Source organism: Phalacrocorax aristotelis, chromosome 3, assembly GCF_949628215.1.
Source record: "Phalacrocorax aristotelis chromosome 3, bGulAri2.1, whole genome shotgun sequence".
Classification (NCBI taxonomy): Eukaryota; Metazoa; Chordata; class Aves; order Suliformes; family Phalacrocoracidae; genus Phalacrocorax; species Phalacrocorax aristotelis.
Genome location: NC_134278.1, coordinates 23,339,063 through 23,357,085, shown reverse-complemented (window position 1 = coordinate 23,357,085; position 18,023 = coordinate 23,339,063). Strand labels below are relative to the sequence as shown.

Sequence of the window (18,023 nt, the reverse complement as noted above, 5' to 3'; positions counted from 1 at the left end):
TTCTTCTATAGTTGTACTTCGGTGCTCACCGATACTTACTTTCCATCCATGCTGTATTTGCAGGATCTGCAACCCACTTGGCCAGAGCATCATCCTCTCTCTTGGCCTGGTTATCTTCACTTGGAAGAAAAAAAAGGCCACAAAATAAAGCATTAAAAGCTACACCACACTGTTTTTAAACAACTGTGAAAACAAGACGATAAATATCTTGCTGCCTTCCAGTTCCCACTCTGAGGCTGCTGATTAATCAAAACTGCCTCTTCAGTATGTAATTAGGAGATTAATAATCTATTTAATAATGTGACAGTTTTAGTCAAGAAACTGAAAACACTTCCTTTCAATCTCAAGAAATACACTGCTTTTGAATTCTACCAGAGCACAGAAAACTCTTAGAAAGCAGTGAAGAGAGCTGCTCTTTCCCTGTAAATAAGACTAAAGATGTTCTGGACTACATCATGAGCCGTCGGGCTTGGCAAGGCTATTATCCTCCTCTAGTTGATGCTGGTGAGGCTGAACCTACCAGCAGCACATCCAGTTTTGGCTTCCCAACACCCCCCTTCTAGAGAACTGTGGAGAAACTGAAGTTACCTCTAGAGAGACATGAAATGGGGGACTAAACCACATGGCTTACAAGGAATGAGGTGAAAGACATGAAGCTTATTTAGTCTGGTAAAAAGGATGCTATGGGGTGAGCCAACAGCAGGTACAACTCCCTGAAAGAGAGCTACAGAAGTGATGGAGTTGGGGGTTTTTTTTGTTTGGGTTTGTTTTGGGATTTTGGGAGCTGGTTTTTTTTCAGGTGTCAGATGACACGCAAGGGAGAATGGTCAACAAACTGCAGTTGGAAGATTTGGTTTGGACATTAGGGAAAAAAATTCACCAAAGGGTAGTACAGCAGGGAAGCTGCAGCACCTCTATCCTTGGAGGTTTTCAAGGCTCGGCTACCAAGGCCATGCCTGATCTAATGGCGTGTTGGCAGTGCTCCTGCTGAAAGCAGACTGCAAGATCTCCAGCAATCTGTTGCAGCTGACTTTGCTATGATTCTATAAAAATTAAACCTAGTTTCATCAGAAATGGCATGCACAGTTATACATATGAAACTAGCACTGATTTTGGTATACAGCCAGAGTTACTGAGTTAAGAAAATGAAAATAAACAAACATGGAAGTGTCACAAAAGAAAAATAAAATATTTGATTTATCAAATGTAAGCCTTCTTAGGAATTAAGGTTTTACAGAACATTAAAACATGCTGAACTGGCAATCACCTATTTTGAGGCTCCTCTGAGTTCAGAGAATTACAATGACATTCTTCAGTTACTGACTGTGTACCTGCCAAGTAGAAAAAAATATAATCAGAAAAATGTTTGGAATAAAATGTCAGTGTGGTTCAAATGGTATGTTTTAGCATAACAAACTGATTTTACTAGTTCATTGCTAATGAATAATCTACTTCTCAAAAAAATTTTTATTCTTAAACATTTATAAAAATTTTAGAAGTTTCTTCACACTATTTTTGTAAGTGAAAGAATTCAGAGACACAGCTTTTGGTATAAGAGCTGTTAACAGGAAATTACAATGTCAGATGAATTTAATTGTAATCTCTCAAATACATATTCCTCTACAGGTAATAACAACCACACAAATACATTTGCTTTTACTTGCCAATATTCCCAATGGTGATAGACAGCAAAGGCTGCAAAACCAAAAAAGTATCATAGTACTTGGAATTACAGTAGAATTGCTACCTAGATAGAGAACAGCATATTGAAAATACAAAAATGAAAGAAAAGGCAGGATATAGGGAGCTTTCTGCTCCCCTGCTCTCTTAACGTTAATCTGTCAGCTTTGCCAATTCTAGTTAGCAAATGGAGGACTGTTCCTGTTTCTGCAATAATCCAAAGTTATTTCACTTTCAAGTTTCCTCTTCTGTCTTAAAATTGTTCTATAGGACAAACAGAACTTGTGAAACTATCAAGGAAAACATCCCATAGCAACTCTAAACCCACAAGGATTGGAAAAGAAACAGAAGTTCATTAAAGAAGGTAAAAGGGACAAGAACTCTGCCAGGACATAGATAAAGCATGATAAGGTATGAGAAGAAACCTTTTGGCTTGAACACTGAACTATGGCTCTGGAAATTATTTCATAACATTAAAAGGCAATTAGCATTAATCATTCTTAATGGCAAGATAAGACAGGAATCCTCACTTATACTATATGTTGTAATCCAGTGCCAGCAAAACAAAGATCAGGCATCACCAACTTAAAGAAACGTTGAGAAAGAACTGACTCTGTACATTTGTTTTTTCTTATGCATCTTTACTTAGGTGTCTCAAATCCTAGTACCACAAGCATTTTAAAATAAACTGATGTTTTTCTTCTAAATCTGACAAGAAATTTTAATTCATACTGAGAACTCTTTCTTTTCCTGTTTTGACACAAGATCGCCCACAGACATCCAGGCTAAGTGCTACACAAGCATTTACAAAACAGCACAGGTACCTGAAGTTAAACAAGGATTCCACTTCAAATAAAGTAAGGCGCATAAGTACAGTACCTTCTTCATCTACAGAAACGCTGCGTATTATGACAGGACTGGAGTATGCTGGCAGTATCAAAGGTAAATTAGATGGCACAGCATAGCCACAGGGGACAGGAACAGAATATCCACTGGACAAGTTTGGACTTGCACATTCGTCTTGAGGACTTGGTTCTGGTGATGAGGATAGATCCTTGTCTTGAATTGGTGAAATATTTATGACTGAGTAGGGATTTACTTTGGCTGGAGTGCCTTCCGCAGGAGGCGCTGATGTTCTTAGCTTCCCACTGTCTTCTAAATTATCAGCCCCATTAGCTGAAAAATTAAAGTTTTATTTTTCATACCTGTCCAAGCTGCTTAATATTGGTCTTTGCAAATGTCCTAAACACTGATATGATCCTTACTATACAAGTTGCTTACAGTCTATGACTCAAAATTCCCACACAGTAGTGCTATCCTCCCCATTTTAGATGAGGAACGCAACAGCAGCAAACAAGCTGGCTTACAAGGATGCCTATGGAAAAACAGTAACTGGATTCTAAATCCTGAATAGGAGGATTTCTGATAAGTAGCCAGGGTCCTCTTTTGCTTATCATAAGCACGTGGCTGAAAACAGCCTTAAACACTGAAGGTTAAAATCTGGATTCTAGGTGATTTTGGCTCTTATAAACACAAATACAAGAAACATTTTAGAAATAGCCATGAGGACAGAAAAAGATCACTGGAGGGACCCTCCTGAAAGCACAGTCCTGAAAATGCTCTGTTAAGAAAAGGGGAAAGAAAATAACTTTCCAAGTTTTCCTCTTTGAAAATATTTTCTATTACACAAAGTTCCTGGTATTTCTTGAGACAAGCTGAGGTACAGCAGAACTGTGTCCCACGCAATCAAAACTTTCTGAGCTGTAAGTACAGCCTCACAAAAGGGTGAGCGAGCAACAGATTTTCAGGGAAAAATGGAGTTTTAAGTTCCAGGTTGTCAAACCGCAGTCACCTGAACGGTTATCTATCTTTAATTGCCATGAGCACAAAGACTCTGCTTACAAAAAGAAATTGGATCAAAGTCAGCACAATAAGCTGTTTTCCATTTGAGCAGAATACAGCTATTTCCAGACCACACCTCAGCACTGGGAACATCTGTATGTGTTGTAACAAATGTTTTAATGTTTAATAAAATAAGACTTCTGTTGATGAACAAAACTCATATATTCAGACCCCATTTATTTTTATACATGTCATCTTAAGATCAGCAACCAGCAAGCTTGCCATTAAAACTGCAAGGGCATAAAGTTTTCCTGTAGCATGGCACTGTGACTGAGTCCAATGCATTGGTTTAGAAGTCACACTTGCATGGGAAACCTCACAGGAATTACATGTGATGGTCACTTGGCTCATCAAATCTACCACGAGCGTAACTAGCAGGAATATTCAGAGACACTTTTATGGTATTTCCATGGAAACATCTTTTCACAAGTATTTTTATTGCATTGTCATGAAAAGGCAACCTATAATCAGTCTTGACTATTTAGCCTAGCAGAGGCACAGCCTGACAGGCTGACTTACCTACGGCATTAGCCTCTTGGCGCTCTATGCTATTTCCAGGATCAGGAGGAGGTGGCATAAGGGCTTGCCTGTCTGCTTCTGGTATCTCATCTCCACTGTCAAAGTCAAACTGTTCTCCCTCGTCCCTTTCTTCATCATTCGTACCTGTGGCTTCTGGTTCACGCTCTAGAACTGTGCAGAAAGATACACTTTTGGTTGTTTGCTCTTAATAATGATTTCATGGGACCAGTAAATATTCCACATTACAAATGAAGCTTATACAATGAACCCTCAGATTTTTAGGTTCTGGAAGAGAACAAAAGCTCCTTGACATGTTGATAACCTCATGCAGTTTTCAACAAATTCTTTAATGTAAACAATGAATTTACTTGGAAAGCAATTAAGAACTGATACTGCAAATACCCTTGCTTTTTTCAAAACAAACCAAAACATTTTTAGGAAAACACTTAAGCAGCTGATTCTTTAAACAAGAAAAGTTCACTGATTAATTTATTTGTACAGGGATTTTGGGACTTTATAACTTCAAGTCATTTTTTCTTTCTAACTCCAACTCCTAAGTCTATTCTTTCTTAAAAGTGCCAAAATGCCAGTGATGGTAACTTCCTTCACACACATCATGAGACCAGCAGATTGGTTTTCCTACTCCAGTCTCGAATAGTTTTAAACCAATGACCTTACGCAACATGCTATTAGCCCTATTACCACGCACAAGGTGCACTTTGGTGGAGGTGGGAGGTTGACTTCTCAGTTCTTATCTTTGAAGAAGTAATGGCTGAAATAATCACACCCCAATACAGCTACAGCTAGGAAGTGGGAGCATGGTGGGTATTTTTGTCTTTGCTTGTGAGGACCCTGCAGCACAGATTTGGTGCTGTACACAGGACTAGGGAGGGGGAGCAGGAAAAAGTGCCAGGCAGTCTCCCTCTGTGCTATTTTTTTTACCTGCAGAAGACTTAAGAACCCACAAAGATTTAAAACCCTCACTGCCTTATCCACCGCTGGTTTTGCTGTGCATTCACATCGCAAGAAGCCTGCCCACAGCACCTAAAGCTTCTGTCAGAGATACTGCACAGAGGAAGAATAGCCAGAGCAGCTGCAGGGAGGGATACCCAAACCCACCAGCCTCCTCCCTGCTTCCAGAAGCCTTCACTGCAGCTCCCTGACACAAAAGGGCTTCATCCCTCCCTCCCTTGACCTGCCCTAGCTGCTCTCCCACCTTCTGGAGGAGAAACTCTCATCAGAGGTCCCCTTGAGGCAGAAATGTCATCTGTGGAAATTTTTTGGCCCAGCTAGCCTTCCTCCCGCAATCTGCCTCAAACCCATGATTGATATGTAACTTTTACACAGGTGTTCAGCAACGTATCAAAAATGTTATAAAAAACCCCTCATAACTATGGTATGAAAATACTAAAATAAATATGTAAATCCACAAATATATTATAAAAATATACAAGAAGTTGATACGGTTCCACCTGCCCCCTCTTCAAGTAACACAATATCAAAAACAATGTCTTACAAGGACGACTCAATCTCCTGAGTCATGACGATACTATCAGCTTTTCTACCATCCAGGCCACGTTTTGTATCTTTATGATAAAACCCACACAAACTACAGCTCTAGACTGCTTAGATTGTCATGGTAATCAGCATTCCTGTCAAGGCTTCTCTTTCTTCAGGCCGGCTGAGCCAGCATATTTTATCACAGCCACAAATAAGATCTTTCATGTAGCCTCTCTGTAGGAGAAAAAGTGAACTAATTGCAAAAATAGTAAGGAACAAAAAAAGGGGTTATCCTGCATTTATTGTCATGGTTTATGGCTGAGGCAGCAGGACACTTAATTTTGATGCTTTTTTTTAAATCCTTCCGTAAGAAGTCAGTCTTTGGATTAAGGCTTTTCATTTTTGCTTTTGTCCATTAGCAATTTTTTTCTTCCTGAAAGATGCAAAAATCCTGCAGAGCTCTTCCACATGATTGACAACAATCACAGCATTCTTCCCAATTCACCATCCACCTGACTAGACTTTGTACTACTGCAGTAGTAGACAGTAATGGGGAAAAGAAGGAAAAGGCGGGTGGCAGTGGTGTTTTATGTCTGTTTTTTCAGTTCCTTTACATTTTTAGTACATCTGTGTACTTCAGATTTGGGAACCACAACCCTGTGAAATACTAAGTAGAGTGTTTTTTGCGATTACCAGCGTGTGAAATGTTGTAGGCTAGGCAGATAAGTACGGCGATGGCAGCCACAAGCAGCTAACAGCCACAAAGCCACAATTTTCTGTGTATGTGCACTACTATCCGCCACTCCTCTCGCTGTACTATGTAAGTGAACCACAGCAGTAACCACTTCAAATACATAAAGTAGCTCTGTCTGCACTTTGTACGCTGGTAGGAGGAGGAAGATGAGGTTAGTGTAATGAGTTGATAATTTCTGCAGGATTACGCCACTCTACGAAACCAGGGTGCTGTTGGAGCAAGGCTCAGCCAAGAGTCATGAACCCACCTGCTCACAGGACGTCAATTCTACACATGAGCAAACAAAAAGTATGTATGTTTACAAAATGTCTGAGCCACGCAGGGGAACATCACAGGAGCATCAGGCATGTCTGAGGTTTAGTGGCTGCTAGGTTAGGCAGCTTCTCCATCCACATGCTTCCTCAGCACATATGAAGTAACTTAGGTATCAGATGCCTGATAACTCTCTACTCCAGCACTTTCACACTGACACAATTCCCCATGCACTCAAGTGCAGCGCAGTGCCCTGTGTCAAAGACAGACAAGACCTGCTACTGGCAAAAATAAATTAATTTGAGACCCTACAAGCAAAAGGAATGATCTGGCTGGAGAGCAGCCCACCTGGCTGGAGAGCAGCTCTGTGGAAAGGGACCTGGGGGTCCTGGTGGACAGAAAGCTCAACATGAGCGAACAGTGTGCTGCTGCGGCCAAAAAGGCCAACAGGATGCTGGGTTCCATCAAAAAGGGCATCGCCAGCAGAGAGAAAGAAGTCATTATCCCACTCTACTCAGCGCTTGTCAGGCCACACCTGGAGTACTGTGTACAGTTCTGGTGCCCTCTATACAAAAAGGATGTGGACAGGCTGGAAGGGGTCCAGAGAAGGGCCACCAAGATGATCAAAGGACTGGGAAGCCTGTCATATGAGGATAGGCTGAGAGAACTGGGTTTGTTCAGCCTTGAGAAAAGGAGGCTCAGAGGGGATCTCATCACCATGTACCAGTACTTATGGGGTAGTTACAATGAAGATGGAGACTCCCTTTTTACACAGAGTCCCATGGAGAGGACAAGGGGGAATTGGACACAAGTTGCTCTTGGGGAGATTCCAATTGGACACCAGAGGGAAATTTTTCACAGTGAGGACAGTCACCCATTGGAATAATCTCCCCAGGGAAGTGGTTGACTCGGCCACATTGGACACCTTCAAGAGTTGTCTGGACAGGGTGCTGGGCCATCTTGTCTAGACTGCGCTCCTCCTAGAAAGGTTGGACTAGATGATCCCTGAGGTCCCTTCCAACCTGTGATTCTGTAACTCAGAACCCAGGAGAAAAAGCTGGTCAACGGATGCATAATTCCCCTTCAACACACCTTCCCATTCCCCCTAAAAAAGGAACCAACCCGTTTTTTATGACTGTGGGAAGAAATCCTAACACAGGAATTGATTTCCTCAACTTGGATTAAAAAAATTGAAGGTGCCACCGAATTTTTTCCTGTTATGGCTGTTAACACTAAGCTAACATTTACTTTGCATCAGAAATAAACAAGGCGCAGAACCCTGTAAGTGGGCACTACAGCCTGGAAAGGTCCCCTAAATGCATCATTGATAAGGCAGTCAGTTAAGATTACAAAAAACACACACACACACAAAAAAAAGGTATAAATACTTTTCTCAGATTACATGTCCTTTAGAAAGGGCAGACTGGAGACAAATATTCTCACTTCAAAAGTTTTAAAACTGTATTTCATACATTCTAAATATTCTCCTTTAAGCTTTTAATCTCAACTGTATACTATTTCATTTGATGGAAAAATTATTTTAATAACAAAAAGAGAGGGTGGGAGGCTTTTTGCTTCAACTGAAGAGCTCCTCAGCACTGCAGATCAATAAGGATTTATGTCATACAAAAAAAGACATCTTGAGTAACTACAGTTTTGAAAATAGGTACTCTGTCTACATTGGTTTGTGTTATGTCAGAACAACACACGCACAAAAAAAAGCACTTGGGAAGTGCCAGAAGAAATCAGGAAGACACACAGCACAGTTACACTTGGTCTGAATCTGGCTACAAAAAACCACCACAGATCTTGCAAAATCTCATGCTCATGAAGAAAGCCCCAGTTCTTCCAACCCTTTAACTGGAAGTCAAAAGGACCAACCCAAAAAGTTCATTTCCAGGCAATTGTGCTTGCAGAGAAAAATTGGGCTGGTGAGGGGGGGATTTCCAAAGGCACACACACTCCCACCCCCACAAATCTCACAGAGGATAACTACTTTTGTTGTTTTTGTTTGTTTGCTTGTTGTGGTTGGTTTGTTTTGTGGTTTGGGTTTGTTTGTTTTTTGTGTTTTGGTTTGTTGGGGTTTTTTTTAAACATAATTTTAAAGTGCACTTTTTTATTTGCCAAGGTAATGATCATAGACTGCTTAGCATTACAGAGTCTACCCAGAATTACTTCAACTAATTAAATAAGATACTAAAAATCCAATTTGCCCTTTCACCACTACCCACACCCTTACCTTTATGTGTGCCAACCAGAGCAATGAGAATCCAATAAATGATTAAACTTCTTCATCTGATGCCAATACCATTCTGTAGCATTTACTTTACAAATGTGGCAGGGAAATACTTGCATTTCTAAAAATTTCCATTTGGAGTTTTAAAGCATGAAAAAACATATAATGGAAAAATTGCCTTCAAGTTAAATTAAGTATAAAAGTGCAAATTTAGGATTAGAAAAAGGATATATACTCTCAGAACTGTTAGCACAACACACAGATTTATGCTTTTTTCCTGTGGCATTTTATTCAGTGGAATGACTTTTTCTTAAGCTTACTTCAAAAACAAGCTAACTTGGGCTCTGTTTATGAAGACCTCCTGGGGCATAAGCAAATTTAAACAATTTTTGGTTGCTCCGCCAATTGCAAAGCATTTTTGGCACCATCTGCTTTCTTGTTCATTTTCCTTAAACTATTTATAGTTCAATGTAATACAGCTAAAGAGTTACAAGTTTAAGAGTGACATCAGTTTTAAAGCCAAGATTAAGCTAGTGAAGCTTCGTTAATAGTTTTCTTCAACAGTTTTAGAGATACAGAAGTAAGATAAAATAGCTATGCGCTTACTATCAAGTACACTTCAAATACAGTGCAAACACACAGGAAAAAAAGCACCCCAAAATTCTGTCCTCCCTTGCAATCGTGTAAATCAGATAATCCTGAAGAAGTCAACTGAGGTTTTTCCATGGAAAACCATGATACAGGAAAAAAGAAGCAGATCCCCAAGCAGGAACCATTCAGCAGTCTGGAGCATGGTAACAACAAATGTGGAATCCCAGGACATAAACAGGCACACTGCCATCAAGAATATCAATATCTAATGGTTTAAAGTTTGAAAAATGTCTTTAGAAACCCAAGTCAGGCTTCTGTATAATGAGGAATGTCATCCTTGCAATCAGTTGTAGTCTGTTTGGTTTTTTTTTTTTAAGTCAGCAGGGGACTATGGAACAAAAAGAGGAAATGCACCTATTATATTTGAAAGACTCTATGACAAAGAATTCTCTAAAGACTGCAGGACATGGTAAATATGCATGTTCTCAGAAGGGAAAACTATTTTTCCTTTCTCTTTCTAACATTTTTCTTCCAACATATGAATTTTTTGAATTTTTTTGGAGGGACCAGGGAGGGGCCTCTAGAGTGTAATCCATCTTGTATATTCCCTGAATGCCAATTTTTCTTTTTTTTTTTTTCTAATTGATAAACGCTTCTAGTCACTTTTACCATAGCACCACCTTTCACTGACTGATGAAGAAAATAAGCGTACAATGCTTCAGCTGGAAAATATCCAATTATTATTTAGTGGAAAAAAATTAACACAATTGAACCTAAAGCAGACTGGCAGGAGCTGCTTGTTCTTATTCCAATGTGCAGTTTTAAAACATTTCATTTTTTTCTCACATATTTGGATTGCAACAAGACACTTGGGACTGCATAGACCCACCTTTCTTCAAACTGAATTCCCCAAATGCTTCAACTTCCTACAAATTCTTGAGTATCTTGAAATATGCAAAACTTTTCAGTAAAAAATTTTTTTTAAAAGTTTACTAGTTCAGAATATTTTATGTATTATAAAATTTGGTAAGTTACAAAGGTTGCAAATCAAAGCAAACAGCCAGGCATAGCAATCCAAGTGCTTATTATTTAACCTTGATACACTCCAGACATTTCTCAGATGAGACACGCTTGCCTTTTCAGACCTTATTTCTAAAGAGTTAAAATCCACCCAGCTCCTTACGTAAGTGTACAAGGCACTAGACAGAAATAAGAAATGGAAGTGTGCAGATACCAGGAAATAACTGAATTTTTAAAGTTATAATTACTTTTGTAAAACTAACCATTTCGGCCCAAACATACCATGCCGACTGTACTCCATGATGAACAAGCTTTCAAGCTGTTCACTTTTTATTTTAGGTGAAATTTCATAGCAGAGTCTTGACGTTTGTCAAGAAGGTGAACCTTGTGCTAGGAAACTCTTGTGCCTGCAAAATTTCCCCTATTTGGCCAACTTATAAACTTTTGGAAAATGATGGTTGATTCGTATTCAGCAGGAATGTGACAAAAGGTTTTAAGAGACTCAGTCACCACTGGATAGCCTCTAGTTTCTCTCAGCTTTTTAACACTAATTAGACTGCATTCCTACAGCTAGAAAGCAACACGGTATTTTCTACCTGCTCACACCTCCCACTTGTGACCATGACTTCTTGAGTATCAGGAAAGAAAAATGAAGCTAAGTATTCTCTCGCTCTGGTACCTGCTTATGCGTCTCTCTTGCCTTCCCCAAATGACACCTCTGCTGGCACCTGCACAGGGAGAGGGGTGAGATGTGCAGAGTGTCCAGGCAGGGCAGGAGGGCCCCTGTAAGAGGAAGGCTGGCTTTAAGAGCAAGTGCTCCTGCAAACACTGCCCTTCACCCTCCCTGCTCTAGTTGTACCTGCTCAGGCAGAGGGGTCAGACAAGATGATCTCCAGAGGTCCCTTCCAACCCCTGGCATTCTGTGATTCTGTCACACTTCCAAGTCACAGTGTGACATTTGCCAGCACACCACTGGCATCCATAAATCAGCTCCTCATATGGTCACACAGGTGGAAAGAGTTTTTTTGCTGGGGGAAAAAAGTCTAAAGTAAAACTGTGTATGCAGAAACACTCAGGTGAGCACTCCTTCCCATGAGAAGCAGATCGGAGCCAAGGACTTCCATTCCCTTTTCACTTGCAGTTGTGCTGAGCTGGTGCTGCAGGAAACCCAGGTCCCCACGGTACAGGCATGCTGCTAATTACACACAGCTCATGAACGCATCCAGAGCATGACCACAATGTCACCATTACAAGTCTCTGGGGAAAACAGTTACAAAAACCAAACAGTACACATTCATGCAGAAAGTGTTTCCATCACTGGAAACAAAAGTGAAACCACATGAATGAACAGGCTTTCCCTGCAAATAAACAAAGAAATAAGTAAAAATGCCTCTTTAGTATTTCATAAATACAGACATCACATACTAATTATGTTGTCAAGCATGCACAACAGATACTATTCTTCTGAATAAAAAACAAACTCAAAATTGAAGTCAGAAGAATGATGAATCTGCCTGCTTAAGCTTCAGAGAGATACTGCTAACAGCAGCATGCTGAATACTAAATAATTTTATCTCTTGAAATAAAGCCCAAATCTGTGATGTTAGGAAATATTTACAAATACCAAAACCATTGAACCTTACCAACTACTTAAAATGCTAAAAATTTAAGCTTAAAGTTAGCTTAAAATTAAAATAATCAAGTTGCAATAAACCAGAAGTCTAAAATAAAAACATTAGACTTGAACTAGGCTGTGCAGACAGTAGAAACAGCAACACCAGCAGGACCTGTACTCATTTGTAACTCCACAAGATGCTTTTCAGTGTGCCCTGGTTTTAGCTGGGATAGAGTTAATTTTCTTTGCAGTAGCTAGTATGGGGCTGTGTCTTGGATTTGTGCTAGAAACAGTGGTGATAATGGAGAGACGTTGTAGTTGTTGCTATGCCGTGCTCACACTAGTCAAGGACTTTTTCAGCTCCGCGTGCTCTGCCGGGTGCACAAGAAGCTGGGAGGGGGCACAGCCAGGACAGCTGACCCCAACTGACCCCAGGGATATCCCACACCATATGGTGTCATGCTCAGCGTATAAAGCTGGGGGAATAAGAAAGACAGGGAAGATGTTCAGAAATGTGATAGCATTTGTCTTCCCAAGTAACCGTTACACGTGATGGAGCCCTGCTTTCCTGGAGATGGCTGAACAACTGCCTGACCGTGGGAAAGAGTGAATGAATACCTTGTTTTGCTTTGCTTCCATGCGCAGCTTTTGCTTTACCTATTAAACTGCCTTTATCTCAACCCATGATTTTTCTCACTTTTACTCTTCTGAATCTCTCCTCCATCACACCAGAGGGGAGTGAGAGAGCAGCTGCATGGTACTTAGTTGCTGACTGGGGCTAAACCACAACACAGGGCTGGCTACCGTATAATCAGAAAGGCTGCTAGACAAAATCAGCATTTTGTGACCATTTATTTTAACTGCCTTCATACTTGGCATGCTGGTGACACTGGTATTGCCTGCCACAGCCAGAAATGTAGACCAAGCATAGTCCCTGGATGAGCAGGTCTTTTGCACCTCAGCACCACATTAGTAGCTTCTACCATCAAAATTTCATGAAGAAATGTTGCTGATGTGCAACAAGTGAAGTCCTTAAAAGGAGATGCTCAAAGGAAGGTATGTACAGCTGTTATTTGGAAAACTGCATAAATACATGATAGATCCCTATCTACGCTGAATAACATCTATCCCTATTAAAGGCTATTAGCTTTCCATCAGTATTAAAGGAATACTGATACACTTCACATTTCATAGTATCAAGGTTAACAGTCTGAATTAGTATAAATGACACCAGGCAGCTAACACGAGGTATGGCAGGCAAAACACAAAAGCTACCTTGCTGTCTGGTATGTCTTCTGGTAGAGATAGGTGCTGATGATGGCTGCATAGCCTGCTCTGCCTCAGCTACTGTGCATACAAACTGCTGGACTCGCCTACAATGTGCTGCCAAATGGAGAGTCCACGCAGGGAATGGGAAAACCAGAAAGCTTCAATGAATCAGAAATCAAACAAACAGCAGAAAGATTACGGAGTCATTGGGAAAATGAAGTACCCAGCTCTGGCAGTGCAGGGATGGAACATGTTGGCTGACCATAGGATACAAGTGTCATGTGAAAAAAAAGGAAAGTTGAAAATTTTCTAGGAAATGTAGTTTTGTGCACATAGTGGATATGCTTGTGAGAAAATAACCATTTTTAAGGAAATTGCCACCCGTGCGAGCAGTCTGGCTTGTTCTTTATTCACATTTTTTCCTAGCAGATATCATCTATTAATATCTGGTTTTCTAAATAATTACTTTTTACATTGAAGCAATTACTGTTTAGTGGTTTGAGAAATATGCATTTCTCTAATACAGTTTGTTTAATTCTAATTAGCAACATGAAATTGTTGTATCACCTGATAATACCTCGGACTGAAAGGACTTTAAGCATAATTGGGAATCCCATGAAGCAGAAAGTGCCAGAAGGAGACCTTGGAGGCCTAAAACAGGGAACAAGAGACCCCATTTCTACAGAAAGAAACATACAGTTCAGATACATAAACTGTGTATCATACTAAAAAGAGCTGAAACCCACACAGATCAAAAGCTTAAGTATCCTAGGTCTTGGATCATGTCTAGCAACATCTTTCTACCAGGACATGAAGTAGCAAGGGATTTGACTTAATTTTTGGATTATGTTTTTTTTTTCTCTATCTTGACAGCAACCCTACATACTTCATAGACCGAATCGTCAGGTGACTTAGGCAAAGGGATGCCTAAATTCTGAGTCATTGGCCAAGCTGAACAACCTTTTATCTAGCATTGGCAAAACTGAAGCACTTGCTGGAACTCCCAAAAGCAGCACTTTGAGCCTGAAGGCACCTGACTTCCTCACCAGCACTAGAGGCGTTCATACACTCAGCCTCCTTCTGTGGTAACGACCGGGGCGGGGGCTCAGAAGATGCGTATGGCTTTGAGGGGTGTCCATTTGTCTTTTTGGACACACTATCACATGTTCCTTTTTCCCAACAAAAACTCCATCTAACACTCCCAGAGCGCTGCATACAACCTGTTCACACACTTAAAAATAACTTAGATTTAACTGTGTTTTTTCCTCATTGTATCCTGAACAAGGGAACAATCTAGAAATCAACTTTTACAGCAACTTACAGCATCTTTTACTGCAGAAAAATTTATAGGCTAGAATAGAATGGTTATGTCCTGTAAATCCAGGACAATACTGGACATATTTTGGATTACAGCTGGCTTCTCACCTACTCATTTCTGCTGTTACCCCTTCCCCAACCTACAGAGCGCTATACAGATACACTTATTTGTAAACAAAGTTTAACAGATGCCAAGTTTGACAAATCCATTATCCCAGTAGCTAATGGGGAAGGAGTTTTATAGCATCCTTTTTCTTAGCATTTGTTTTAATTACTGTTTTAACGCATCTTTTTCTTCTTTGCCCTAACAGACTACAGTCCTGTTATACCTCAAAAAAGTATACCTGTGGAATTCAAGCTAACTCACAAAAACAGCAATTCTTATATCAAGACTCACTAACTGAACTTACCAAAATCCTCTTTTACAATACCCTTTTAACACAGTTTCTACCAGCAATTCTATCACCTCAGTGAACACTGGCTTGAGCTGGGCAACAAAGGTGTTTCCTTGGGACCTTACAGTCCATCAGCCTCAGAGTCCTTCTCATTGCCTCCTTTCATGAGCAAGATAAAAGAATTATAACAATGTATAAAAAAAACTAATCTCGGTAAATTCTAGAGCAGAATCATTACAGAGGCTTTAGGCATGGTTAGTGAATATTTACAGGGATCAGTGAAATGGAATCAAAAAAGAACCAAAACATCCCTCGGTTATTTGGCAGCAATTTATCCTGGCCAGTTAATGCTAGATACAAGTGCTAAAAAGGCAAAAGAAGCAATGAAAAAATAATTTAAACCTCTCCTGATATGTTGGCTCACTGTTCGAAATAAAAATTTCAGAACTTAGCTTACACAAATATTCATTGCAAGAATACCTAAAAATCAGTACAAATACCTTTTCAATTTGTTTGTCTTTTAGGCAAACAATACTAGTTATGCTAGACCAAAGATATAGTTTTGCTGCCATCCCTTGGAAGCCCTTTATCTCATCATCAATTGCTCTTTTCGACCTGGGCCTTGCCCCTGCACACAGCTAGCAAGTTAATCCACATTTGATCATTTAACATATTACAAACACCTAGCAAAGATTTTATTGGATTACTTCAAAACAAAATAAGATATAATTACATCCATGCAAACTGTTTTCTTTGTAGATGCTAATAATAGAAATAAGTTTCTAATTAATCTATTTATTTTCTTTCTATTTCTTGTTTTTCCCTAATGCTCAAATACACTTGGCTAGAAGAAAAAATACATAATTAAGAGTGACATGTGACACTGTAGCTACATATTTGCAATGGGAATTTTCTTGTTACTCTTTCTTACACAGCTTGTCTGAATTGTAACACAAAATAATTGATCCTTACCTTAAACAATGCATTCTCCTTTATTTACTGAGAGAAATGTGATCTTTAGAAATAAATAAATTGTTCTGATACAGATGGGATGTCAGACACCAGCAAGCTACTGCCAGCTTTAAAAACAAGGGAGCATTCATAACTACAATTCATATTCTGTTCTCATTCTTCTGAAATCTTGGCTCCCCTTTTACCATCATTTGTAACTGTCTGTATGCTGAAAATAGATATCTAACAAACAATGCCGTTTAGCCCAAGACCAAGTCCCTTTATAGCTGCAGTTTAATTTAAGTGGTGTTCTTATTTTCAATCCTGCAATCACAGTAAGTAACGTCTTTTTAGTTTACTTTAGTCTGAAATACAAGCTTTTGTCCCCCCAGTGTTCTTCACTTCCATAAACTAAATCATAAAACATACAAGTGCTTTTCTTCTCAATATTATAAAAGCCCCAATTTAACTGCTTTTCTGTCACAAAATCAGCTTGCTTGAATAGTTAAATCCTAAATAAACTATGAAATCATTCACTAAACAGCACTACATAACCTGAAAGAACTCTATATAGCACACAGAATAAAAAGCAGTTCTCCCAGCAGAGAAATACAGTTGTCTACACTGAAACACAGCAGCTGTCCAGCAGCCCCCTACTAGGGTCGATCAAATTTTTTTTCTGTTTGGTTTTTTTTTTATTAGACTATGTAAAGTCATCCCAATGGGAATTTTCATGAGAGTATGGTTGTTCCTACTTCACTCCTACCCTAAGACTCAAGCCAGACTTCCTCCTCAGGGCAGAGGAACTATGACTATTTTAGTCTTCCGGTGCTGGCAGGCAAATGACAAAAAATAACCACGGAAGGACAAGATCACAGCACTTGATCACATACAGGATATCTAGATGTAAGTCCTTGGCCTCCTTGCTCTGCGTCTCTCCATATCAGGAACAAAGAAATATCCCTCTCACAGCCCAGGAAAGCTGATCACTTGTATAAAAAGGTATATCAAATGTTTTTACGATCGGTGTCTAGGAGACATCCTCAGTCTCTTTTCAGTTTAAAACACACAAATTTCATCCTATTGAAGAACATCTTAGGTCCCAAACTTCAGCAGAGCAGGGCTTTTCACCTAGCTTTACCCACAGTACTGGGGACAGTGGCGTAGGTGAGTGAACATCCAAGTCTACACCTGGTCTTCAAGGGCACCTCATGCTTCCCAAATGATTAAGAGTTACAAGAGATTCTCTCTCAGGTAAAGAGAATATTTGGCAGTTACACGAATCATAGAATTATGGAATCATTAAGGTTGGAAAAGATCTCTAGGACCATCGAGTCTAACCGTCAACCCAACACCACCATGTCTCCTAAACCATGCCCTGAAATGCCACGTCTACACATCTTTTAAATACCTCCAGGGATGGTGACTCCACCACCTCTCTGGGCAGCCTGTTCCAGTGCCTGACCACTCTTTCAGTGAAGAAATTTCAAATTAATTCTCACAATGTCCTTGTATGAACACTGACATTTCACTTTAAAATTTTAATAGAATATGTTAATTTCCTATAAGTAAAAAACCAAAATGTACTGAGTGTTCACAATTCCAGAACTCTATTGCGATACAGCCATACTCCATATCTCATCACTATATATTAACATACCCCTATAGACTCAATTAATTATAAAACAGAGCTTAAATCTTATTTTAGGTCTTACAACTGTTGTAAAAGGCAACTCAGTGTAGGACAACTGGGATGAATTGGTGGGAAGTATACTCAGTATGAGGAAATACACCCAATGTTTTCTAATAGTTTTCACAAAGAAGTCATATGAAGTATGATGCCATATACCAGAAATAGTGAGACACAGACATATTCAGAAATGAAAATGCAAACCCAGAAGCCTACCTGACACAGAGAGCTCGCCCCCACAGCTTCCCTTGGGCAGGAAGCTGTTCGTCAGGTATCCATCCTGCTGAGCAAACAAAGCTGGTTTTCCTTTTGAAATGGGCCCAATAAACACC

At 39.7% G+C, this 18,023-nt stretch overlaps 1 protein-coding gene across 10 annotated transcripts in view; it reads right to left on the bottom strand.

The window, feature by feature from the left end:
- ARHGEF10 (Rho guanine nucleotide exchange factor 10) overlaps nt 1-18,023 on the bottom strand; it is a 116,412-nt gene that overhangs the window by 80,958 nt on the left and 17,431 nt on the right. For 9 of the 10 annotated variants that reach the window (XM_075086928.1, XM_075086920.1, XM_075086919.1 and 6 more), the window contains 4 exons: nt 4,102-4,272; nt 2,560-2,856; nt 1,268-1,331; nt 40-119 (listed from right to left, as the gene is read on the bottom strand). In XM_075086928.1, the coding sequence (XP_074943029.1) occupies nt 40-119; nt 1,268-1,331; nt 2,560-2,856; nt 4,102-4,159 (499 nt within the window). In that variant the 5' untranslated portion in view covers nt 4,160-4,272. The remainder of the gene's footprint in view (nt 1-39; nt 120-1,267; nt 1,332-2,559; nt 2,857-4,101; nt 4,273-18,023) is intronic. The other variant, XM_075086929.1, reaches the window with a different exon arrangement.